Consider the following 20,090-nt stretch of genomic DNA (forward strand, 5'->3'; position numbering starts at 1 on the left):
TTATTTATTGGAGGAAGGAAACAAGAGTGAGTTCTCATAGCTCATATAATTCAGTTGTTTGTTCAGCTGGAAATCGCCTTAGCATATATGTTTGGATTGGTGAACTTGCTTAGTAACATTCATGGTCAGTATAAATGTAGTGGATGGAAGTAGAACTGATAATACTTTTTTGGAGCATCAAAACTTGGGGTAGAGACCTAACAGTGTTGCAACTCGGACTTCGGTTAAGGCCGAAACAGTTCCCTAGTTTGACCTTGGGGATTTTCATACATGTCACTAAAGGCTGATCTGCAAACCCTCGGTTGAAGAGAATGTGCTACTGACCTTGACATCCCCTTCTCCTTTCTCTGGAAGAGATGTTCTTGTGACCTCCAACTTCTAATTTGAAAATTTAAAATCCTCCGTTAGAATTTATTCCCCCTCCCCCTTTGCCTTAGTTCATTCAAGATGGAAGACCTTTATGAGACACTTGGAGCTAATTATTTCTTTTGAGCTAGATCATCTTTTCTTATTTAAGCTGTTCACTTTTTTTTTTTTTTTTTTTTTTGTAGAAGCCAAACACTTAATAATGTAAAATGCAGGTTGCCTCAAAGAAGAAAAACATGGTAGATGAAGCCAGTGTCGTCCTTCAGACCAAACTGAGACAAGTTGCTTCAACACCATGAGGAAGGGGATCTCTACCACTATGTATAAGTTCCGTCTTGGTCACTAGATTAAGACCCCATTGCTAATGCTTAATGATAGTGTGACAATTGTTGTTTCCTTTTTGTTGAACAGTGAAAAGTGTGGTCTAACATTCTTGTGGAAGAAAGAAGGACAGCATATTTTTTGAGGTGTGGATTAGTAAAGTTCACTCAATTGATAACATGATCCTTCAATAGTTTTCTTCTCAGTTTTTTTCTTGGACTATGTAAACTCTCATTTTGATTTGAGTACAACATATTGGCTTTGTTGTTAGCCCCAAAGGCACATCTTGTTCAAACAATAAATGGCTAGATGAATGACAAATTGGCAAAGTGGTGGGTGTTGGAGGCATCTCCAGTTTAATTCCAAAATGGTTTATTTTGCATGCGAACTTTTCTTAAAAGATTTGTTGGTTTGTTGCAAATTTCTTTGTTTATGCTTATTGTTCCAGTTTTCAAGATCCAGGAAAATTGTGACAGCAGGCTAATGCCAATGTTGATGTAAATTGTGAATTACAAGGAAAAGAAAAAAATAAAAAATCATCCCCTTTTACCTAGTTGGTGAAACTGAATTTGGTTGATAGCTTTACTCTGAATGAAACGTATCCGTTTGTCAATTTGTCAATTGAAAAATAGTTAAACAGTTAACAGAAATCTTTAACTAATATAATATATAATTAAATTAATTAGTACGTTAATGTATTTTAGTGATACATTAAATTAGTTATTCGTGTAGTAATAATTTTACCTAATTTAATATTTAAGTATGCTTTACAAGTTACTAATTCTCTTATTTTCTGCGTTTTCCTCATTTGAAAGTACTAACACTGGAAATTATTTTCCAGTGGACATGAACTTGTCCACACTAACACCCGTTTCGAATATGAAGATCATGTAGATACATGAAATAAAAATGAAGATAAAGATGAACTTCAAATTTTATGTTTATTGACTAACCCCTATAAGTGTAGGAGGGAAAACTTTGGTCAACCCGATTTTCAGTTGAATGAACTCGGTCTTAAAAAAGGTGGGTCAGATTCGGTCTGAACTGGGGCGACCTGTTTAATAGAACCCGGGTCGAAAAACCCATGGTAAAGTTGTAGCGTCGAATATGTGCAGGATTTTTCGGATTTGAGATTCCGACACGGTTGCCGTCCTCGTTGATGAGAATGCCGCGGTTCGGGTAGTACCGAACTGCATTAAGTCGTGCTTACTATCCAAGCCATGGTCGCAAGATGAGAACCGGCATTGCATTTCTGTCGTCCGCCTCCTTTCGCCCGACAAGTCTCGCTTCTTTATCTCATCTTAACAGCTGCCATTCTCCTCTTGATTCCGTCTTCAGAATCCGTAAAAGCGTCCCGAGGTTCAGTATTCCTTTTAGGCCTTTCGCTGCCATGGCTTCTGCTTACAAGCCCGAGCAGGCTAGGGTCCCTCCGGCTCTTCCTTTGCCACCGCCCCGTGTGTCCAAGGTACCTACATGTAGCAATTATAGACGTATTTTTCACCATGTGATTTTTCAACTTTATAAAGTGTAACACCATGTGCTTTTGGTACTGCCGTTGTTACTCCGATTTGATCGCGAGCTTACTCTTATCTTAAGCGCTTTTATTTATTTATTTATTACCAGAGCAATTGGGATTGTTCAGAATTTGTGGTTTTCTTGTGTTTTTTTTTTTGTTTTTTTCTCATGATTTTTCTGGACTTCATAGATGCTGCGGTTGAATGATTGGATAGTTAGGTAAACTGCTAAATTTTTGCCGTAGAAGGATCAGGTCCATCTATTAGATCTTGGTCGTAATTCCGATGATATAAACTAGAAGGGAATTGACTGATTTTTAGGTGTTGTTGTTCGGAGCTCCGGAAAGTTAGAAATGTGTCATGTCGGGCCAATACGAAGAGAATTGTTTGGCTCTTTGAGAAGCATATCTCTTGGAAAAAGAGATATAATTTTCTGAATGTTTCATTCATAAGTTCAGCAGTTACTCTATTACAATGGTTGGAGTAACTAAAAGAGAAACAATACAGTGCAGAGTGATTATGGTAATGATGAAAATCATGGTTAGTGCTTCTTCAAGGCAACATATAACTGTTGACTTATTATGCATGACTTATTAGTGGTTTTAATGTTGTTCTTACAAGGTTTCATGAAACAAAGTATGTCTTTATAAGCAGTAGCAATTGTTTATTTACCTTGCTCAAATGTAGCTTTTTGAACATTTCATTTTTAAATATTTTGTGATCCGTTAAGCATAATATTCTCGTTGATTTTCATGTAGCTTTTTTTCTAGTGCGAACTACATAAAACTCAACCACAAATTTACAGAGTTAAGATTGCAGGTATTGAAGTGCCTGAGTTGGTGAAAATTTATTCGTGACTGAAATTCCCTAGTCAACGGGTTGCTTTAGATAATCTGCATAGAAGTATCAGGTTCTGTTCAAATTTTGGTTAATTCAGAAGTACTTGTCATGTTTCCCCAAACAGTGATAATGTATTAGTGCTAAGGTGAAGGGTATATCAGATCCAGATCTTGCCATCACTGTTTTGCATCAATTATGTTAGACTGGTTCAGTGATTCATTCAGATGATTTGGTGAATATGTATAAGAACTTTTGAGTACCTGATACCAGAAAGGGCCATTGTTTGTGGACAATGCTTTTCATTCATGGATGACTTTTTATTTGGAAGCCCGACGTGGGAAATAACATAAAAAGGTGTATTTTTCCTCAAGTCTAAGACTCTGTAGACATTAAGGTTCTGATATTGCATAAAAAACAAGTAAAAATATTTTCAACCAAGTCAGGTCATTTGATCTCTCTCCTCTCTCTCAATTGTGTGCCAAATAGACTTGCAACGATAAGAGATGGTACAACTTTCTTCCCCATTAAAAATTTTCAAGCAGATGCAGATTGTTACTTTCCCCTGTCTATATGTAACTATATTTTATGGTTATTTCTTTTTATACATTATTTTTTTATCATTTCTTGCATTTTCTTCTTGAGTTTCTGTTATAAGAAGGGCTGGGAGTAAGTATAACCATTGAATGCTTTAGTAATGAATATTTAGTAAGATAAATTTTAGTTAGCATCAGGTTTAGGTATTCATGAAGCTATTGGATTTTGGAGGTAATATGACAAAATAATTGAAAATGATGTTAGCTATTGAGATCTATGCAGTCTGTAGATAGGTTGTTTCTGGAGCTTATTCTTTCTACATCCTTTCCTGCTCTGACAATGATGAGATTCTATCCATAAAAAAGTATGCTTCAAGTACTTCTCAAATTGGTTTAAGGATATCAATGCTTCTGATATGGATTCCTTGATGTTGTCTTTATGAGGTCTTTCATTGATGGGCCAAAGTATGGCAACTCATAAGGTCATGAAAATTTCTGTTTTATTTTTTTTAATCTTTTCTCTGATTTTCAGTTCAAGATTGCTCTCTGCCAATTATCAGTGACAGCAGACAAGGAGAGAAACATTTCTCATGCTCGTAAGGCCATTGAAGAGGCTGCAGACAAGGGTGCTGAACTTGTTCTTTTACCTGTAAGTTAAACTGTTTTTGTTTGGAAATTACTGAAATATTGATGCTTGCTTCTGTCAGAAGTTCCTTTGATTAAGAGAGAACAGGAGCATGATTTCAAAACTAAAATAATGACTTCTTCTATGCATAACACTGGAAGGAGTTCATATATTTTGGCTACTTTGGTTTTCAGCAGCTAATAAGTGTGAAGGAAATGAGTTTTCTTGAGCAGCTTGATGAGAAGGCATATGTTGGATATGCAATCACTTTTGTAGATGCATTTCTAAAATTAACTTTTGCACAATCCTGCACATCAACAAAGACTTAGAGAGCTTAATCTAGCTCTTAGTAGTTCAGCTTCTTCATTTTGACCATGTGAGTTATGATTGTATTCTTTGTCTGAGAGATCTGAATTGGTAATGTTGCTCTTCAAGCACAGAATCTTTTTTAAATTTAGTTGTTATCACTTTTATTCTTGAACAGTTTGTAGGAATAATCTGAAAAGAAATTAAATAGTCAAATTCATTTCTAACTGAAAAAATTGCATGTATGCTTGCTAGGGACTCATTGAGACTACATCTTCCTCTCCAATTTTGTATTTCTACTTCTCTATTTCTTCTTTCTTTGGTGGTTTCCTTTAGGTAGGTGGTGCCTTTGTTGTGAAGATTTTGCTGTTTTGACATTATTTCATTTCTCTTTGGTTCAGGAAATATGGAACAGTCCATATTCAAATGATAGCTTTCCCGTGTATGCTGAAGATATTGATGCTGGTGGTGAATCATCGCCATCAATTTCAATGCTATCAGAAGTTGCTCGTAATCGAAAAATCACAATAGTGGGTGGGTCTATACCAGAGCGTTCAGGTGATAGGTTGTACAACACCTGCTGCATTTTTGGTACAGATGGGTACCTGAAGGGCAAACATAGAAAGGTGTGGAGACTTCTATGGTAACGTGTATTAGAGATCATGGAATTTATTGAATTTCTGTTTCTTTTTCAAAATGAAATGAAACTTTTTCCTGAATTCTTGCTGCTGTTGTTGTTATCTTTTTTTTTTTTTTTTTTGAATTAAGCGATATTTTATTAGAGACAACAAAAGCAAACAAACAGAACTTAGAAGAGCTCTGCCCCTACCACAAGGGATTGGAGAGAGGCTCCATTTTTAGCAAGAGAATCAGCAAACTCATTTGCTGATCTTGTGGTGTGAGTCCAATAACATTGAAGGGGGGAAATAAGATAAATGTTTTTGTTAAGAACACTCCAATTACACCAAGGAGGTGCTGAGGCGGTAGAACACCAGATGATGATGATCAGTGAGTCACCTTCAATAATGAGGGGACTGCTGAGACAGTGCCGGAAGAGGAGGAGACCTTGATAGAGAGCAAAGAGCTCAGCTTCCTTAGAATGAGCAGTTCCCTAGCTCCTGGGTAAGTGAGGAGGGATCGGCCATCAGCATCCCGGAAAATACCACCGAAACCAGCTATGCCAGGGCTTCCACGGGCACTGCCGTCAAAATTTAGCTTAAAGAAGCCTGCTGGAGGAGGGGTCCAGGCTATGTTGGTGGGTGGATGTTGATGGCAAGTCATACCAGTAATAGTCGACTAATTGAGACGAAGGGAGGAGCTGATATATCTGAATTCTTTTCTGGTATGAAGCCAAGCTGAGACTTGACCAATAATTTTGGTGACGACCATCTCAGGATAGCAGGCCTTGAAGTTGAAACGTCTGTTATTGTGCTCTTTCCATATGGCCCAAGGAGTGTGGCCAATAGCTGAGGAGATCAAGATTTTACATAAGGTGGGAAGATGGAGCCTTGAAGCGATCTTTAGTGTAGTGAGGAGGTCACTGGGAAGGCATAATTAAAGGCCGAAGTGGTTGAAGATACTGGACCAAACAGACCAGGCGAAGTGACAATGAAGGAGAAAGTGGTTGTTATGTTCTTGAGATGGCTAAAGCCTACATCTCAAAAAAAAAAAAAAAAAAAAAAAAGATAGCTATAGCCCTTATCGAAGGTACATATATGATATATAAACAAATAATAGATAATGTGTTTTATTTTCCTCCTAGGGGAAGGATCTATGAGTTTCAGGAGTTTTGAGTTTTATGTTGGACGATTCATTTAATGGATGTCTCATGCCTCTGCCCAATGGTTTTATTTGTTGTCTATTTATAATGGATCTGAATTATGTTTATTTTTGAATATATGGGTAGGTATATATGTCTACAAGTACATATAACCATTCTAAGAAAAGGAAATTGCTCTTGCTATTTTTTTTGGGGTGATATTTGGTAGTTTATTCGAGTGCAGAAGTAGAATGAGAAACCTGATAGGGAGTTGTGAGAGTTCAAAATATTTGGATTTCTAGCAATTTTTTAGAGCATACAATAAAAAGAAATATTGGTAAAAAATATACACGAATGAGTCAAAAGCAAGGTTTTCAGATAAGGAGGGGAAGATCCAAAGTCTAGTTATTTTGCACTTTCATTTGCAAGAAAGCATATGGCTTGGCAGTTAAGCTATTATTTGGATTGTGCTTATTAAGGTATTTTTCTGAGCTTCCAATGGATGTGTTTGATTTTCAACTACTAAATAACCTATATCTTATGGACTCTCTCTTCCTCTCTCTCCCTCTCTTGTTTTCCTTGAGTAATTAACTTGGGGTCTTGTGGGATAACTTTTACTAACCTTTGTGGTAGTATTGTTAGGGCCATCTTGTCTTCACCAAGTCTTTCTTCATCTAATTGTTTCAATTACTGCAATAATTCTGATAGTGAAAGTTTCATTTTGCAGATCCATCTATTTGACATTGACATTCCTGGGAAGATCACTTTCCAAGAATCAAAAACTCTTACAGCGGGGGAGACACCTACTATTGTAGATACAGGTTTCATTATTTTCATGGGGTCTTTTTCCCCCTTTCTTTCTATTCAACTTTCTTTCTTCCTTTGAATAGTTGGATGTTTATTAAAATTGTTGAATGTGTGGAAAAGACAAATAGTTCATTGACTTGCTGTAATTTGAGTACAAAGCGCCTCTATTTATAATAGAGGAAACAAGTATAACCTAATTACAATTAAATGACCCTTTTGTTCCTGTTACACCCAAAGTCTTACACTAAAAGATAAATATTAAACATAAATAGCAGACTAACATAATAACTAAAACACATTTAACTAAGACTCTTCTTTGAGACCTCTTTCCATGAAACTCCTCTTAGGCTCCACCATATTAATTTTGGCTATGTGAGACTTCTTGCTGTGAGAGTCATGTAAGACTCTTCCATACCTGTTTTTCAACACTCCCCCTCAAACTGGAGTTTATAACGTTAGTTTACAATGAAGAAAAAATTTGGTTTTCAATCTTCATTGCCTAAATTTTTTTTTCACAAATACAAAATCTTTTGTTTTGTTTCTCACTTTTCTTGAATATTTTGGTCACATAAAAATTACCACAATATGTGGAATAAAATACCTATTTCTTATATTTCTTCTTCTACTTCTCCCCCTCAAGCAAAGGATAAAAAGGACATAGAGACACAACTTGGACAAAACATAATATGGGAGAATAAAATCACTCCTAGTTGTACGACAAAACTCCATATACTAGTCAAAACGGTCATAGTTTGAAACACACACCACTTAATTTCAAAGGTAGAAAAATGGCCTAAGCTTAGGGTACAACAAAAATACTACTTACTTTTTATGGGTAGCTCAAACAAGATTCACCTCTTGGGTGAAGAATAAAAGACTTTACTCGAGTTGGATGTTGGGCATACTCCTATACTTTTTAGATAGTGGGTCATTACTTTGACTTAATGAAAACACAAGGTGATAAATGAAAAAAATACTAGAGGAAAACAACTAAAATCGGAAGGAGGCGATTATGCAATACTCATAGTTCTAAACGAATCTAGAATGTGACTTTTTTTTAAGGATAAAAATAACTTACTAAACCAATTTGTCTAAGTATGACCTAGAAGAAATTTTTGGGCCTAAGCATAATTTTTGGAGATGGTGATGCAGAAGATACACAACCAAGTAACAAAAACGCAAAAAATTAAGAACAACATTCAAGCAAGATATTGCATACCTTGAACGAGCACATCATGGAGTGATTAAGTATGACCAAAACTCTTTGATTAGAAGAGATATTTACCTAAAAAACTAGGACTCTAAGAGAAAAGGAAACTCAATTTACGTCAATGCATGGAGAGGTAATAGGAGAGAATCATGCTAAACAGGGAACCTCCCTCCAAATCCTTATTGTGGAGGTGGAGGGTGCACCTCTATAGGTTGTTTTTCTTTCCTCTATTTATAATATTCACACATTCCATTAAAAAAAAAAAAAAAAAAAAGGTAAGAGGAGAGAATAGGAAAATGAAAGATTTTTGGCAGATCTGACCTTTGGTACTTTTGTCATCGATATCTTCCAAAATATAGCTCCGAATAACAAATGGTTTGTTTCTCAAGAAACTAGACTTAAAGAACTTTAATTTAATAAGCCAATTTGACATAAAACGGTTTGATAACCCAATTCTCTTGGGTGGAGGAGAATTGATAAACTCTGCCATTGCTATGTATTAGTATGGAGCTTTGTGTGTGTGAAGAATGTTATGGAGTACTATGGAGCTTTGTGTGTGTGAAAAACTGTTATGGAGTACTATGGACCTTTGTGTGTGTGAAGAACCATTATGGAGTACTATGGAGTTTTGTGTGTGTGAAAAAATGTTATGGAGTACTATGGAGCTTTGTGCGTGTGAAGAAATGTTATGGAGTACTATGGAGCTTCGTGTGTATGAAGTAATGTTATGGAGCTTTGTGTGTGTGAAGTAGGCCTTGCATGTGATGTACTTTTTGGGAAAGGATGTCACATCTATTACTGTTGAGTGACGAGAGTATGAGGGGCATTCTTGTAATTTCAATCACTGTTATGGGCTTCTTTATTATATGCAATTAGTTAAGAGTAATTTAGTCAGATCAATTAAAGTCTTTTTATTTTCTTTATATATGGGCTTTTATGTCTTTTAGCGCTTGACTTTTACTTAAGCAGGAGAGCGCTTGATTTCTGCCCTAATTAAAGAGAATTAAGTGACAGCAGGTGTCTGTCCTGCTTCTTCCTTCAATTTTCTTGTGACAGCAATGCTCTCCTAATTCTACATGGTACCAAAGCATCAATTGTCAAATCATGTGTGATCTCTATCAATTTCTCTTCCCTTTTCTTATTTTATTTACTTTTCTTTCTCTCTCTCAACTTGTGGCCTCTTCAAATCTTCTCTTTTGTCTGGGACAACTCCCAAGTTGGTTATTTTGGGGGCTATTACCTTCAGGTAATGGCTTAAATAACCGCCTACATTTCAGAAAGTGTTATGTTGTGCTTGCCTACCCTCTTTACGAATATTAAGTGCCTTTGAGAGGGTTTTCTCCTCTAAAGTTGTCTCTTTTTTAATTTCTAATTGCCTGCATAGCTATACTGGTGGCTGATGTGCTACTGTTTCAAGCAATCTGGTGTTATAATGTAGTATTTGGGTGTTTGATGAACTCGTGCCTGCCTGCCCTTGTGGTGTGTGTGTGAGCCAGCCTTTTTTTTTCTTTGAAGAATACTAGTTTTTGAACATCTGAAGTGAGATAGCATATAGAGGTGGTCATGGGTTGGGTCGGGGTCAGGTTTACCAAAACCTGAACCCGAACCCAATCCCCGATACCAGAACCTGAATAGCCAAATCCGAACCCAACCCGATCACCGTCCTTGTAATCTTGTCTCCGCCCTGTTCCCGTAAGTCCAACTTAAACCCGACCCGAAACCAGACAAGGTTTTTTTTCCCCACCCCATTCCCCATCCGTAGGGTGAAATCAGAAACCCAAACCTGGCTTTTCGGGTTGGGTTATCCATGGAACCCAACTGATTGCCCACCCCTAATAGCATATACTATGGCTGATTCAAGTGATATGAAACCTGCAAAAATTGATGGCAAGGACAACAACATTACCCAAATTATTTTTGTTAAGTTGAATAACACGAATTATGTAGTATGGGTGCAGATTGTTTGAATCCTTCTTGGTTCAAAGAAAAAATTGAAATTTGTGACTAAAGACCCTCCTACTCTAACAGAAGAATGGGAAACCGACAACTTCACAATGATAGCTGGTTGGTGAACAGTATGGAAGCATGGTAAGAAAGTTGCAAAAGAGGTTCTCAAAAGATAGGAACTTGTCAAGGATATATGACTTGTTCTAAGGCCTTCACTATGCGACAAAGTGAGAAATTTTTAATAGAGTTTGTTGGTGATTTAGATAGTGTGTGGCAAGATCTTTTGATGTACCATCCATTGGTGAGTGACAAGAACTTAGAGCAACAGAGGGAAGCACTTTGAGTTGTTAATCTCTTGTGAAAAGATGTTGTTGAAAAACAAGTACAGGGGCATTTTGGTCTTTTTACCTTTTCTTTATTTATAATATGTCTATGGACCAAATTTCATGCAAAGAGGATACATAGAATAGGATACGTAGAATAGGAGATATAGAGAATTAGGTTTTTCTCTTAAAGTAAGGGCATTCTTGTAAATTGTACTCAACCCTGATTATAAATAGAGTCCCCTAACACAGTCACTTTCTCAAATCTCTCTTCTCCACTTTCTCTCCTTCTCATTCTCTCTCTTCAACCCTTTTTTTTCTTAATTTTTTTTCATGATATCAAAGTAGTAGATCGCATCTGGGAGGACTCTTTGTAATTTTTTCTCTCTTTTGAAGAAGATGTCTACTTAAAGGAAAGATCTTTTTCCAGTTTTTCGGTTACTGATTAGTAAAAATCCAATTTTTTCTCCTTTTCTCTCTACCATAACCCTAAGGTTACCGGTTCTACTGTTCTAAGAACAAATTTTGATGTTCTAAACTGCCAAAAGATTCAAGGGCAAGGTGAAACTAAAGTGTCTCCACCCTTGTCTATTTCTTCTATCTGGTATGTACCTAAATTCCCACTTAATCTTCTATTAATCAGCAATTGACTAAGTCTCTTAATTACTCCAAAACCTTCTTTCCCTCTATTTGAGTTTTCTAGGATTTACAGATGAGGAGGACGATTGGAGGAAGACATGAAAGGTATGGTTTATATTATCTGACTAGTGGAGGAGATTATGGGTTGAAGGTTTTGCAAACATATTAGGATTATACCAATGGCATGCGAGGCTCAATCATCCATCTTATGTCAAGCTCCATCTTTTCCCGTCTTTAGTGTCAAATGGGTCCTCAATGTGTGAAGCTTGTGAGTTAAGGAAACATCATTGTAGTATTTTTCCTTGTAGAGTCAATAAAAGAAGTTTGAGACTATTTCATAAGCATTTCCCCCTTGCCAAGTCCACCTCCATGAGGATGAGATATATGGCAAAGCCAAATCTGCACCTCATGGAGGTGTCACACTTGGCAAATGCATGGGTGGAATTCCAAATATGTGGGTCTTGTTTAAGTCACATATTGGATTACATGGAGCCTCTTGATCATGCCAAATGTCACTCCTAGGTGGTGCTACATGTTACCTATTGACTTAATCTATGGGCCCATCCTACGCCAAGATGATCTAGACCAGTAATCTTGATTGGAAGGTTTTAAAGGGTGATCCGCTTGCTTGATTTAATTTTGGTGGTGGTCCCGCTTTCATGGCTTGATCTTAGATGTTGACCCAAACTTGCAACGTCACTTCCAACTCATTCGATAGGGACTCTCAATTCTAATCGATTTATGATTCAGTCTTATGGTCTCACCTCTTCAGACAATTTCTTTGACTTTAGGTTGATCATATGGCCCTTGTATAATTGGTCAAGTTGTCTGACCTTGACTCTTGGTTAACTGCAAGCTGACTTTTGTGGTTGCTGATTGAAACTTGCACTATTTGACAATGATTCAGACTTTGATTGCCAGTTGACCCAGTTGACAATTGGCTGAGCACCACATTTGTTGCTTTAAACTTGTATCACCATTGGTCAAAATCATTTGACTTTGACCATTGCTTAACTATTGGTTTAAGGTGTTTGACTTTAACCACTAATTGACTTGGTGGTTTTGCCAAAGTCTTTGCATTGTCGTCAAGACTTTTAGTTGACCTCTAGTCGCCAAAGTCCTTGTAAGATCTTTGACCTAAAACCTTGAGTGATTGTGAGTTGACATATCCGATCCTTGATTCAGACTCGCATTGTTGGTCATCCTGAAAGTCAAAGTCAATAGTAAGTAAATACCGAAAGCGAGTAAATAATGTGATTTGAATCACTTTCTCCTTCATATCATTCATTTTTTATTTTAGCCAATGGTTAACTGTCTATCAATGTATTTGACTTTGATGTCTGATTATCTATTTGTCAAGTCACAATTTTGGTCAAGATGTTTGATCTTAACTGGTAGTCAACCCTTGGTTGGACTTCATGATCTTGGGTATTGACCGATGCTTGCATCTGGACCATCAGTCGAGGTTCTAAATTTGATGAGTTTTCATGTCTCCAATGCTAATGAAGCTTCTTACTAGCCTTGTGGTGATAGTTGAGGATTATTTGACAATTCTAGGTGTTAGTAGGAATAATCCTATATAGATTTAATGTCAAGAAGAAAACCCTTTGGTTATTAATTGGGAAAACATTTCCTAATTTGGCTAGTTATTTTGGAATAGACTTGGACCAAACTTTAACATGGTATCAGACCCAAGGGCATCTATTTTGTTAGACGTAGTTCATCCTCATTTAGTTTATAACCCATTTATGTTGTCCATTTCTGGACTTCCTTGAATATTTTTCTAGGTTTAGAAGTGGTCCTTGTCTGAATCTCATTGTCTATTTGGTTAGGCTTGAATGTGAGAGGGAGAGTTAATGGGAATAATCCCACAAGCTAATGTCAGGAAAACCTTGTGATGATTAGTAGGGAAAAGGCTTTCCAACTTTGGCTTGTATTTTGGCATGGACTTGGACCTAACTCTAACATTAGGCAAATACGTTCTTTTTCTCATCTGGCACAGGATAATAGTGCAGATATATTTGGGACTTCTTCATCTCATATGACTCATTTAAGAGAAAATTTCAAAATAGGGCCTCACTTAGCATTGCAACAACTGAACTAAAAGTGAGAAAAATATTTTCCTTTGAATGGCCAGAGGTGAAAATATTAATAAACTCAATTGCCTTAAAATGTTGAGAGAAAAATCTAATACCACAATGTGTGGCTTCTTTTGAAGTAACTCCAATTGTTCAGGATGTGTCATATTGTCTTATACAAAATGCACTTTCTCCATTATTTTCTTCTTGTGAAAAATTTCCTTGCTTTTACAGTAATCTGTCGATGGCATTTAATTGTATTTGTTGTAGTTCAGATTCATGTGTATGAAACTGAATATTCAATTGTGGGTGCAGATGTGGGGCGCATTGGTATAGGTATCTGTTATGATATTCGGTTTCAGGAACTGGCAATGATATATGGAGCAAGAGGTTTTTTCCCATACTCGTTTTGTTATATGAGTTTCTGTAGATCGCACTAAGGCTTGTTAGTATTGCTCTTTAATTTTTTTTCCTTCTCAATTAGCTTTTACCTCAAAATCTAGCATTTCTGTCATCACTTCTGCCAGTCTTTTTTTGGTTAGCCAGGCCACATGCATTTTCCCTGAAGCTACAGAAGAATTACTTTTCAGAACCATTATGAGGAAGTTTAAAATTCTAAATAATTTCTGATACTGTACTAATATTTTATCATTATGAATATATTAGAGTTTGGGCCTGGTTGCTCAACTGGGCCCAGGTCCTACAGTTCTCAACAAAGTTTTTTCTTTGGGCTCTCTACCCTATTTATGGGACTGCCATTTAGTGATCCCTTCCAGCTGTACTTCATAGGACGAGGTCTAATTGCATGACCAGGCAAATTTTCACTTTTATGTTTCCTTTGTTAATTTTTGGGTGTTAATATACTGGTGGTTTTTCCTAATATCATGTAAGGTGAAACTATTTCACAGCACCACATTGATTGTAGCAGTTTGCTTTAAGGTATTACTCTGTCGGAGCGTCTAGATCATCATGATGAGCATCACGAGCTGAATCATGATCATGATCATTGTTATTCTCACATCAATGCATTACTCCTACTATGTTCCATCATGATATTGGGTGGAGACATGGTATTAAAACAGGAAGTGAGCGGTTAAAGACAGATTATGTGAAGCATATTAATATAATGTGAAACAGAAACTTACTGCTTCCATCTATGATATGTTCTTTCGTAAGTTTTGGTGGGAAGAGTTAAGAGAGTGTCTTGTTTGGTTGCTATATGTTCTCTGAAAGCTTGTTTATAACATAGAAAGTTTATTGTTTTTTTTTTTTTCTCTTTTTCCAAGGGATGAGCATTTCTTGATTCCCTATGTCATTAGTTTTGCCAACTCCTCATTTCTCCGCTCTATTATATCATGTTATGCATTATGCTGGTTTCTTTCCTACTTTTTCTTTTGTTTATTTATCTTTTGGTTTTTAAACCTCACGCTATTGTTTTTGCATATTTATATGTTATTGCAAACTAAAAGAATCTGAATGGTTGGATATCACTATTTTTTTTGAAGAAGAAGAGGTTGCATATCACAGTTGTAAGTGAAGTATGGATTGGATTGCAGGTGCTCATTTAGTATGTTATCCAGGAGCCTTTAACATGACTACTGGCCCATTGCACTGGGAATTGTTGCAAAGAGCAAGGTAATGATCATCTGGCTGCTTTGGATTTTTTGAACTTTCATTAAATAGCTTAAATGCACCATCATTAGCTTCTTTGCCGTTCTAGGAACTGCAAAATGAAGGTTCAGAGCAAGATTTTATTTTCAGATTTTGAGGTCGTCACACCTAGAGTCAATGAGCTTATTGAAAAACAAAAATGGGTGTTTGTGAATGAGATATGTTACTTAGTTCACCAATGGGATTACTAAGAAGGGATTTATTTACGTTAGAATCTGAACAGAAAGATAGTAGTTGCTTTCAATTGCATTCTGCTGGTCTGTACTTTTGTCTGAATTCTCTTTGCTATTTGAGCACATAACATATATTTCGTCCCTCTCAATATCAGGTTGCCTCTTGTTAAGAGAAATGAATAAGCTTGCTGTTTTGTCTGTTATGTCCATTGTCTTCAGGGATGAATTTACTAGCTATTCTGTGTGATTTTGATCTGTATTTTTCATCTTTCACAAAAATCTATTTCTTTTGAAATAAGAAGTAATTCCTTGTTTTTCTTTCTGAAATCAAATGTGAAGTAATTGCTTAATGAATGACATACTTATTAAAAATTCACTTGCCGTATTAGTAACCATGCTGATCCATTCTATTCTCCATTGGTTTTACAGGGCTGCTGATAATCAGGTACTTTTTTGGAACCCTATCACTGACTCCAATTCCAATTATAGCTTTTCTAAAAAGATGGTCATGCTTCTGGTCTCAAATAGAAAATATTGTTAACAGTAACGAAAATCCGAAAGAAATTAAAATCTGTCCACATGGAAAATTATCCACCAATAATAGAACTACCTTGATGGGCTTGAATAGGAACAAAAATTGATACCTGATATCATTAAGAATGATCTTGCTTGTTCCTTTTGAATATATTCAGATAGTCAGTAAGGAAACCATGTTATTCAAACAAATCGTTAGAAAATCATAGTTTCCTATGAATGAGTTAAATGGCTCTTTGATTTGACATTATGTTGGATTCTTTTTAGAATTTGACGTGGTCTAAAAGACGTGCTGTTGGGTGACAGTTATATGTGGCAACATGTTCACCAGCTCGAGATACTGGTTCTGGTTACGTTGCATGGGGTCATTCTACCCTTGTTGGTCCAGTAAGTATGCTCAAAGTTGTTAAATAAAGATTGTATTATTTACCTTCTAAAAAGGAAAAGATGACATTAATCAACAAGAAATATGCTTCTCAGAGTCATGACTGATCTTGTCCAAAATAGTTCTTCCTGGAGTTAGAGCCAGTCGATTACATTTCTATCTTGATTTTTTTCTTCGATTCCATTGACAGTTTGGAGAAGTGCTTGCAACTACTGAACATGAGGAAGCTACGATCATAGCCGAGATTGACTATTCAATAATTGACCTTCGAAGGTAACTCCACAAATTTGTTAAAGTGGATAATCACCATTTTATTTATTCAAGTTGGTGATTTCTTTACAAGATTTTCTGAATATGTTCTTTAATTTCATTATTGTTTTTGCAGAGCAAACCTTCCTCTACAGAAGCAAAGGCGAGGGGATCTGTATCAATTCGTTGATGTCCAGAGGCTTAATTCTTAATAGACCAAAATAAGCGAACTCCTGATCATGGTCAGTAACAATGTCAGTAAAAGTAGTCACCAAGTTTTTCAAGCATTGAAGTCCTTCGAAGATGTTTTTAATATGCTTTCACTGAGAAACCTGCAACTTTGAGTAGCAAAAGACTAGGGTATCAGTTTCAATAATTGGTTGACTTCCAAGCCACAATCTGCAAATCCCAGTGAGAAGCAACTGATATGTAAACTTGATCTGCAACCGAATCTGATATGGATAAACTGCTGGATCTGTCTCAGCCTGTAATCCACACATGAACGAGCATTCTGGTCTCCTTCGTTTCTGTTGGTATTTAGTGAGGCCTGCTGGGTTTTCAATGTGCTGCGTGTTCTTTTTTTCCAGCCAAGCCTGAGGATAAATTACACAACTAATTCGAGATTCCAGTGCAATTTTGCCAGATGAAAAGCCCTTTAATCATCTCATCGGGTGGGGAGAAGTGGGTTTCTGTTCATCAATCCAAATCGAGCCAGACAGGAGATGCCTTACGTGACCAGCCCTTTTTCTTCACCGATTACAGGATTATTCTGTGCAAAAGCACAAAAAGAAGCAGCCCCGTCCCTCTCAGCAGATGGTCTCGGCCTGGGAAACCTGCAGGCAGTGTATGATTCAAGCTTCTGGCATCGAGACTCGCAGTGCCATCTGCTTTTCAACTTCGAAAGCCGTGGTGGTGAATGGTGCCTGCGTCTGCGTGTCAGCGATTACGCGGGTGATTTTTTTGGAAGAGAAGGAGAAGACAGGCACTGCACGTGACAATTCACGCGTGAGAGCGACAGGGTCTGACATAGATCAAAGAAGATCTTCTTCTACGATCGGACAACTCCCTCCTCGTTCTCCAAAAAATTTAAAGAAAAGCGAAAAGCAAGACGATGCGTCTATAATCTAAATAAAAACACAAGTCCTCCTTGGGATCGCCAAAAATCTTCTTATCCACACCCTTTTATCCTCGTTTAAAGCCCGCCAGATACTGACCACTGACCATTGGCAGCTCCTCCGGTTTCTTTTCTTCCTCCGCTTTAACAAAAGCTGTACTGTCTGAACTCTGAACTCCCCTCCTTGTCTTCCCTAATCCTCTGTTCACACCTCCCACTGATTAATTAACCAAAAGCTACCCCCTCTTCTCGTGTCTCATGCAGCCTTTATCCAACTGTTCATCACAGATACCTATCTGGTTTATCTGCTTATCAGCTACCTGCCTCTGGGTTCTTTTGGGTTCTTTACTGATATCACATTGATCCAATTTGAAAGATTTGAATTTTTTTACAGAATGGTGGTCCAGACTCCAGTTACAGCAAACCCCTCGTAATAGTTCTCGCTGATCCGCGCTGATCCGCAATTGCCCTTTAATGGTTCCTGGAGCATCTTTTAAGAAAAGTAGGAAGAGGCAGAGGGATGGCAGAGCGAAGCTGACGTAGTTGCCAGGGGCAAAGGGAGCAAGCCACATCAAACGAGTCTAATCTGAGTTTGTTTGACGAGTTGCTGTGCGGAGACGATGAGCAGAAGCACGTGTGCTTCCCTGCAGGCTGTGGAGACAAGAAGCAGACAGCGTGGGGGCAGGCATCACGTGAGCCGGGCGACCCCCACGTCCCGTCTTCCCCACCACCACCGCGCCTCTCTGGTCTCCTTCTGTACCTGGGTCGTGTCGCCGGCCTGCTCCTGCGACGCTTCTGTCCCTTTACTCTCCAGTTCCGTACAGTAAAGCAGTAAACCATCTCTTTCCGCGATGTTTCGTATTCAATTTGATGCTAATGTTTACTTCCTTTCAGTATCAGCCCTGCTCCCCTTCGTCACTGACGCCAATCCCCTACAAACTGTAGAGTCATTTACTAAGACTAGAGATCAAATCACTGGTTCACATTTCACCGGAAATGTGAAATTCTGCAGGGGACAGGACCCTTACGCGTCTGCAACGTGACAACTACCAGACCACAGGCCGTGATGCTTAAATGATCAGTCCCAAAGCCATTCCATGTCCACTTCGACGGACGCTTGGATTAAAACGCTCACGACCCGGGATGCGCCCTGTATCAAAGACACCCATGGAGCCCGCACTTAGTCACGTCACTGAGACGAAATGACGAACTCCATTACTGGCAGATAATATCATAATGCAATGAAAGAAAGACAAATTCCCTCCTCTAATCAGAACTCTCAGAAAATGACCCAACTGGGTTTTGTTTCTTTCCACTCGTGGGATCCTCACAGGCTCACAGCCCACCCTGTGTCCCGTATCTTGGACAACCGTGGGGCCGCCGTACGGGCGCGGGGATAAGGTACATCAGGTGGAGGGGGCGGCCTCACGCACTGCGGCCAGCGACTCATGTATGGTCGCTGCCCAGCATGTAGACGACTGATCATCATCTTCCGCTGGTTATTAATTGATTCAAATCGAAATGTTTCGGAATACAGTGGACGCCGGAAAGTAGCCTTAATTGTCTCTTTAAATGAAGATAAATTTGTCCGAAACCATCCGTCCCCGTCAACGGAAGAGATCTTGGGATTTCTTATCATACCCTTTAATGATTTCTGGTTTTGGCGTTGGGTGCTTTAAGGCAGTGATAAGCTGGGACACGTGGGTGGAAGAGAAGCTGGTGTTGAGAACGCCATGAACGTCCTGGGTAACTTCAGTTCCACGCCAAAGGCAGCTGAAAGGCATCGAGTGAAGAGTGGGAGAGACGCTTCCCCCTGACCCCCCAACCGCTTTCACTTCTCTGCATTTTGTAGTGTGACTGCATAATTACGGCTGGTGAAGAGTCACAGATTGCCGGACACGTAAGATGAAGATTCATGAACCCTAGACCATATTTATGAAGATAACATCAATTCTATCTTCATAATTGTACAACAATTGAAGAGTGGTAACTAAGGACATTCGTTGATGGAAAATTGAAACAAATGACTTTAAATATATGATAATTACTAAGAGAATTATTCTTATGATAATTGAGTGAAATATATGAATCTTCCGGTCCCATTTTGTTCTATCATTTGAACTGTTATTCTTAAACTGGATATCTTCATTGGTTTTCGGTTTTCCTATTCCTGGAATTGTCAGTCCCACTTGATCCAACATTTGCTCAACCTATTCTATTTCATATCTGCACTATTTATTCATTCGTTGATATACTCGTTGATTATGATTGGATAGCTGCGATAGTCGTTTTGGATATTTTGTACCAAAATGATTTTTCTTATTAGATCAACCCTCTTCAAATTTGAGTCAACTTAGTTGAGTTATGGGTCAATTCGATGATAAACTAATTGTAAAAAAAAAGATCTGAGAAAGCTATCGATCGAATGGTTGAGATAGTCAATGATCGTGATTGGACAACTGAGATAGTCGTTTTACATGTTTTATACCAAATAATTTTTTATATTAAATCGGCCTTCTTCAAATTTGAGTCAACTTAGTTACGGCTGAGAAAGTTATTAATCGGAGATGTTTCTCCCTCTATGATTTTTTGTATTAGATCAGCCCTCTTCAAACTCCGTCAATTCAATGATAAACGGTTGTAATAGTAAAAAGGCGGGTAAAAATTCGGACCAGTTAACGGTTCCAGATCCGGAA

At 37.7% G+C, this 20,090-nt stretch overlaps 1 protein-coding gene across 1 annotated transcript; it reads left to right on the forward strand.

The window, feature by feature from the left end:
- The first annotated feature begins 1,822 nt into the window (after nt 1-1,822).
- Nucleotides 1,823-16,842, forward strand: LOC137959037 (omega-amidase, chloroplastic). Its single transcript, XM_068806306.1, has 10 exons — nt 1,823-2,152; nt 4,107-4,223; nt 4,907-5,131; nt 6,992-7,085; nt 13,584-13,658; nt 14,825-14,903; nt 15,542-15,557; nt 15,953-16,033; nt 16,222-16,304; nt 16,417-16,842. The coding sequence occupies exons 1-10, from the start codon at nt 1,919-1,921 to the stop codon at nt 16,490-16,492; spliced, it is 1,080 nt and encodes a 359-aa protein (XP_068662407.1). The 5' UTR covers nt 1,823-1,918; the 3' UTR covers nt 16,493-16,842.
- Nucleotides 16,843-20,090: the final 3,248 nt, after the last annotated feature.

This window comes from Aristolochia californica, unplaced genomic scaffold (assembly GCF_029961685.1).
Source record: "Aristolochia californica isolate CCGP_79_NKW_82.1479 unplaced genomic scaffold, dmAriCali1.0.hap1 SCAF_3, whole genome shotgun sequence".
NCBI lineage: Eukaryota > Viridiplantae > Streptophyta > Magnoliopsida > Piperales > Aristolochiaceae > Aristolochia > Aristolochia californica.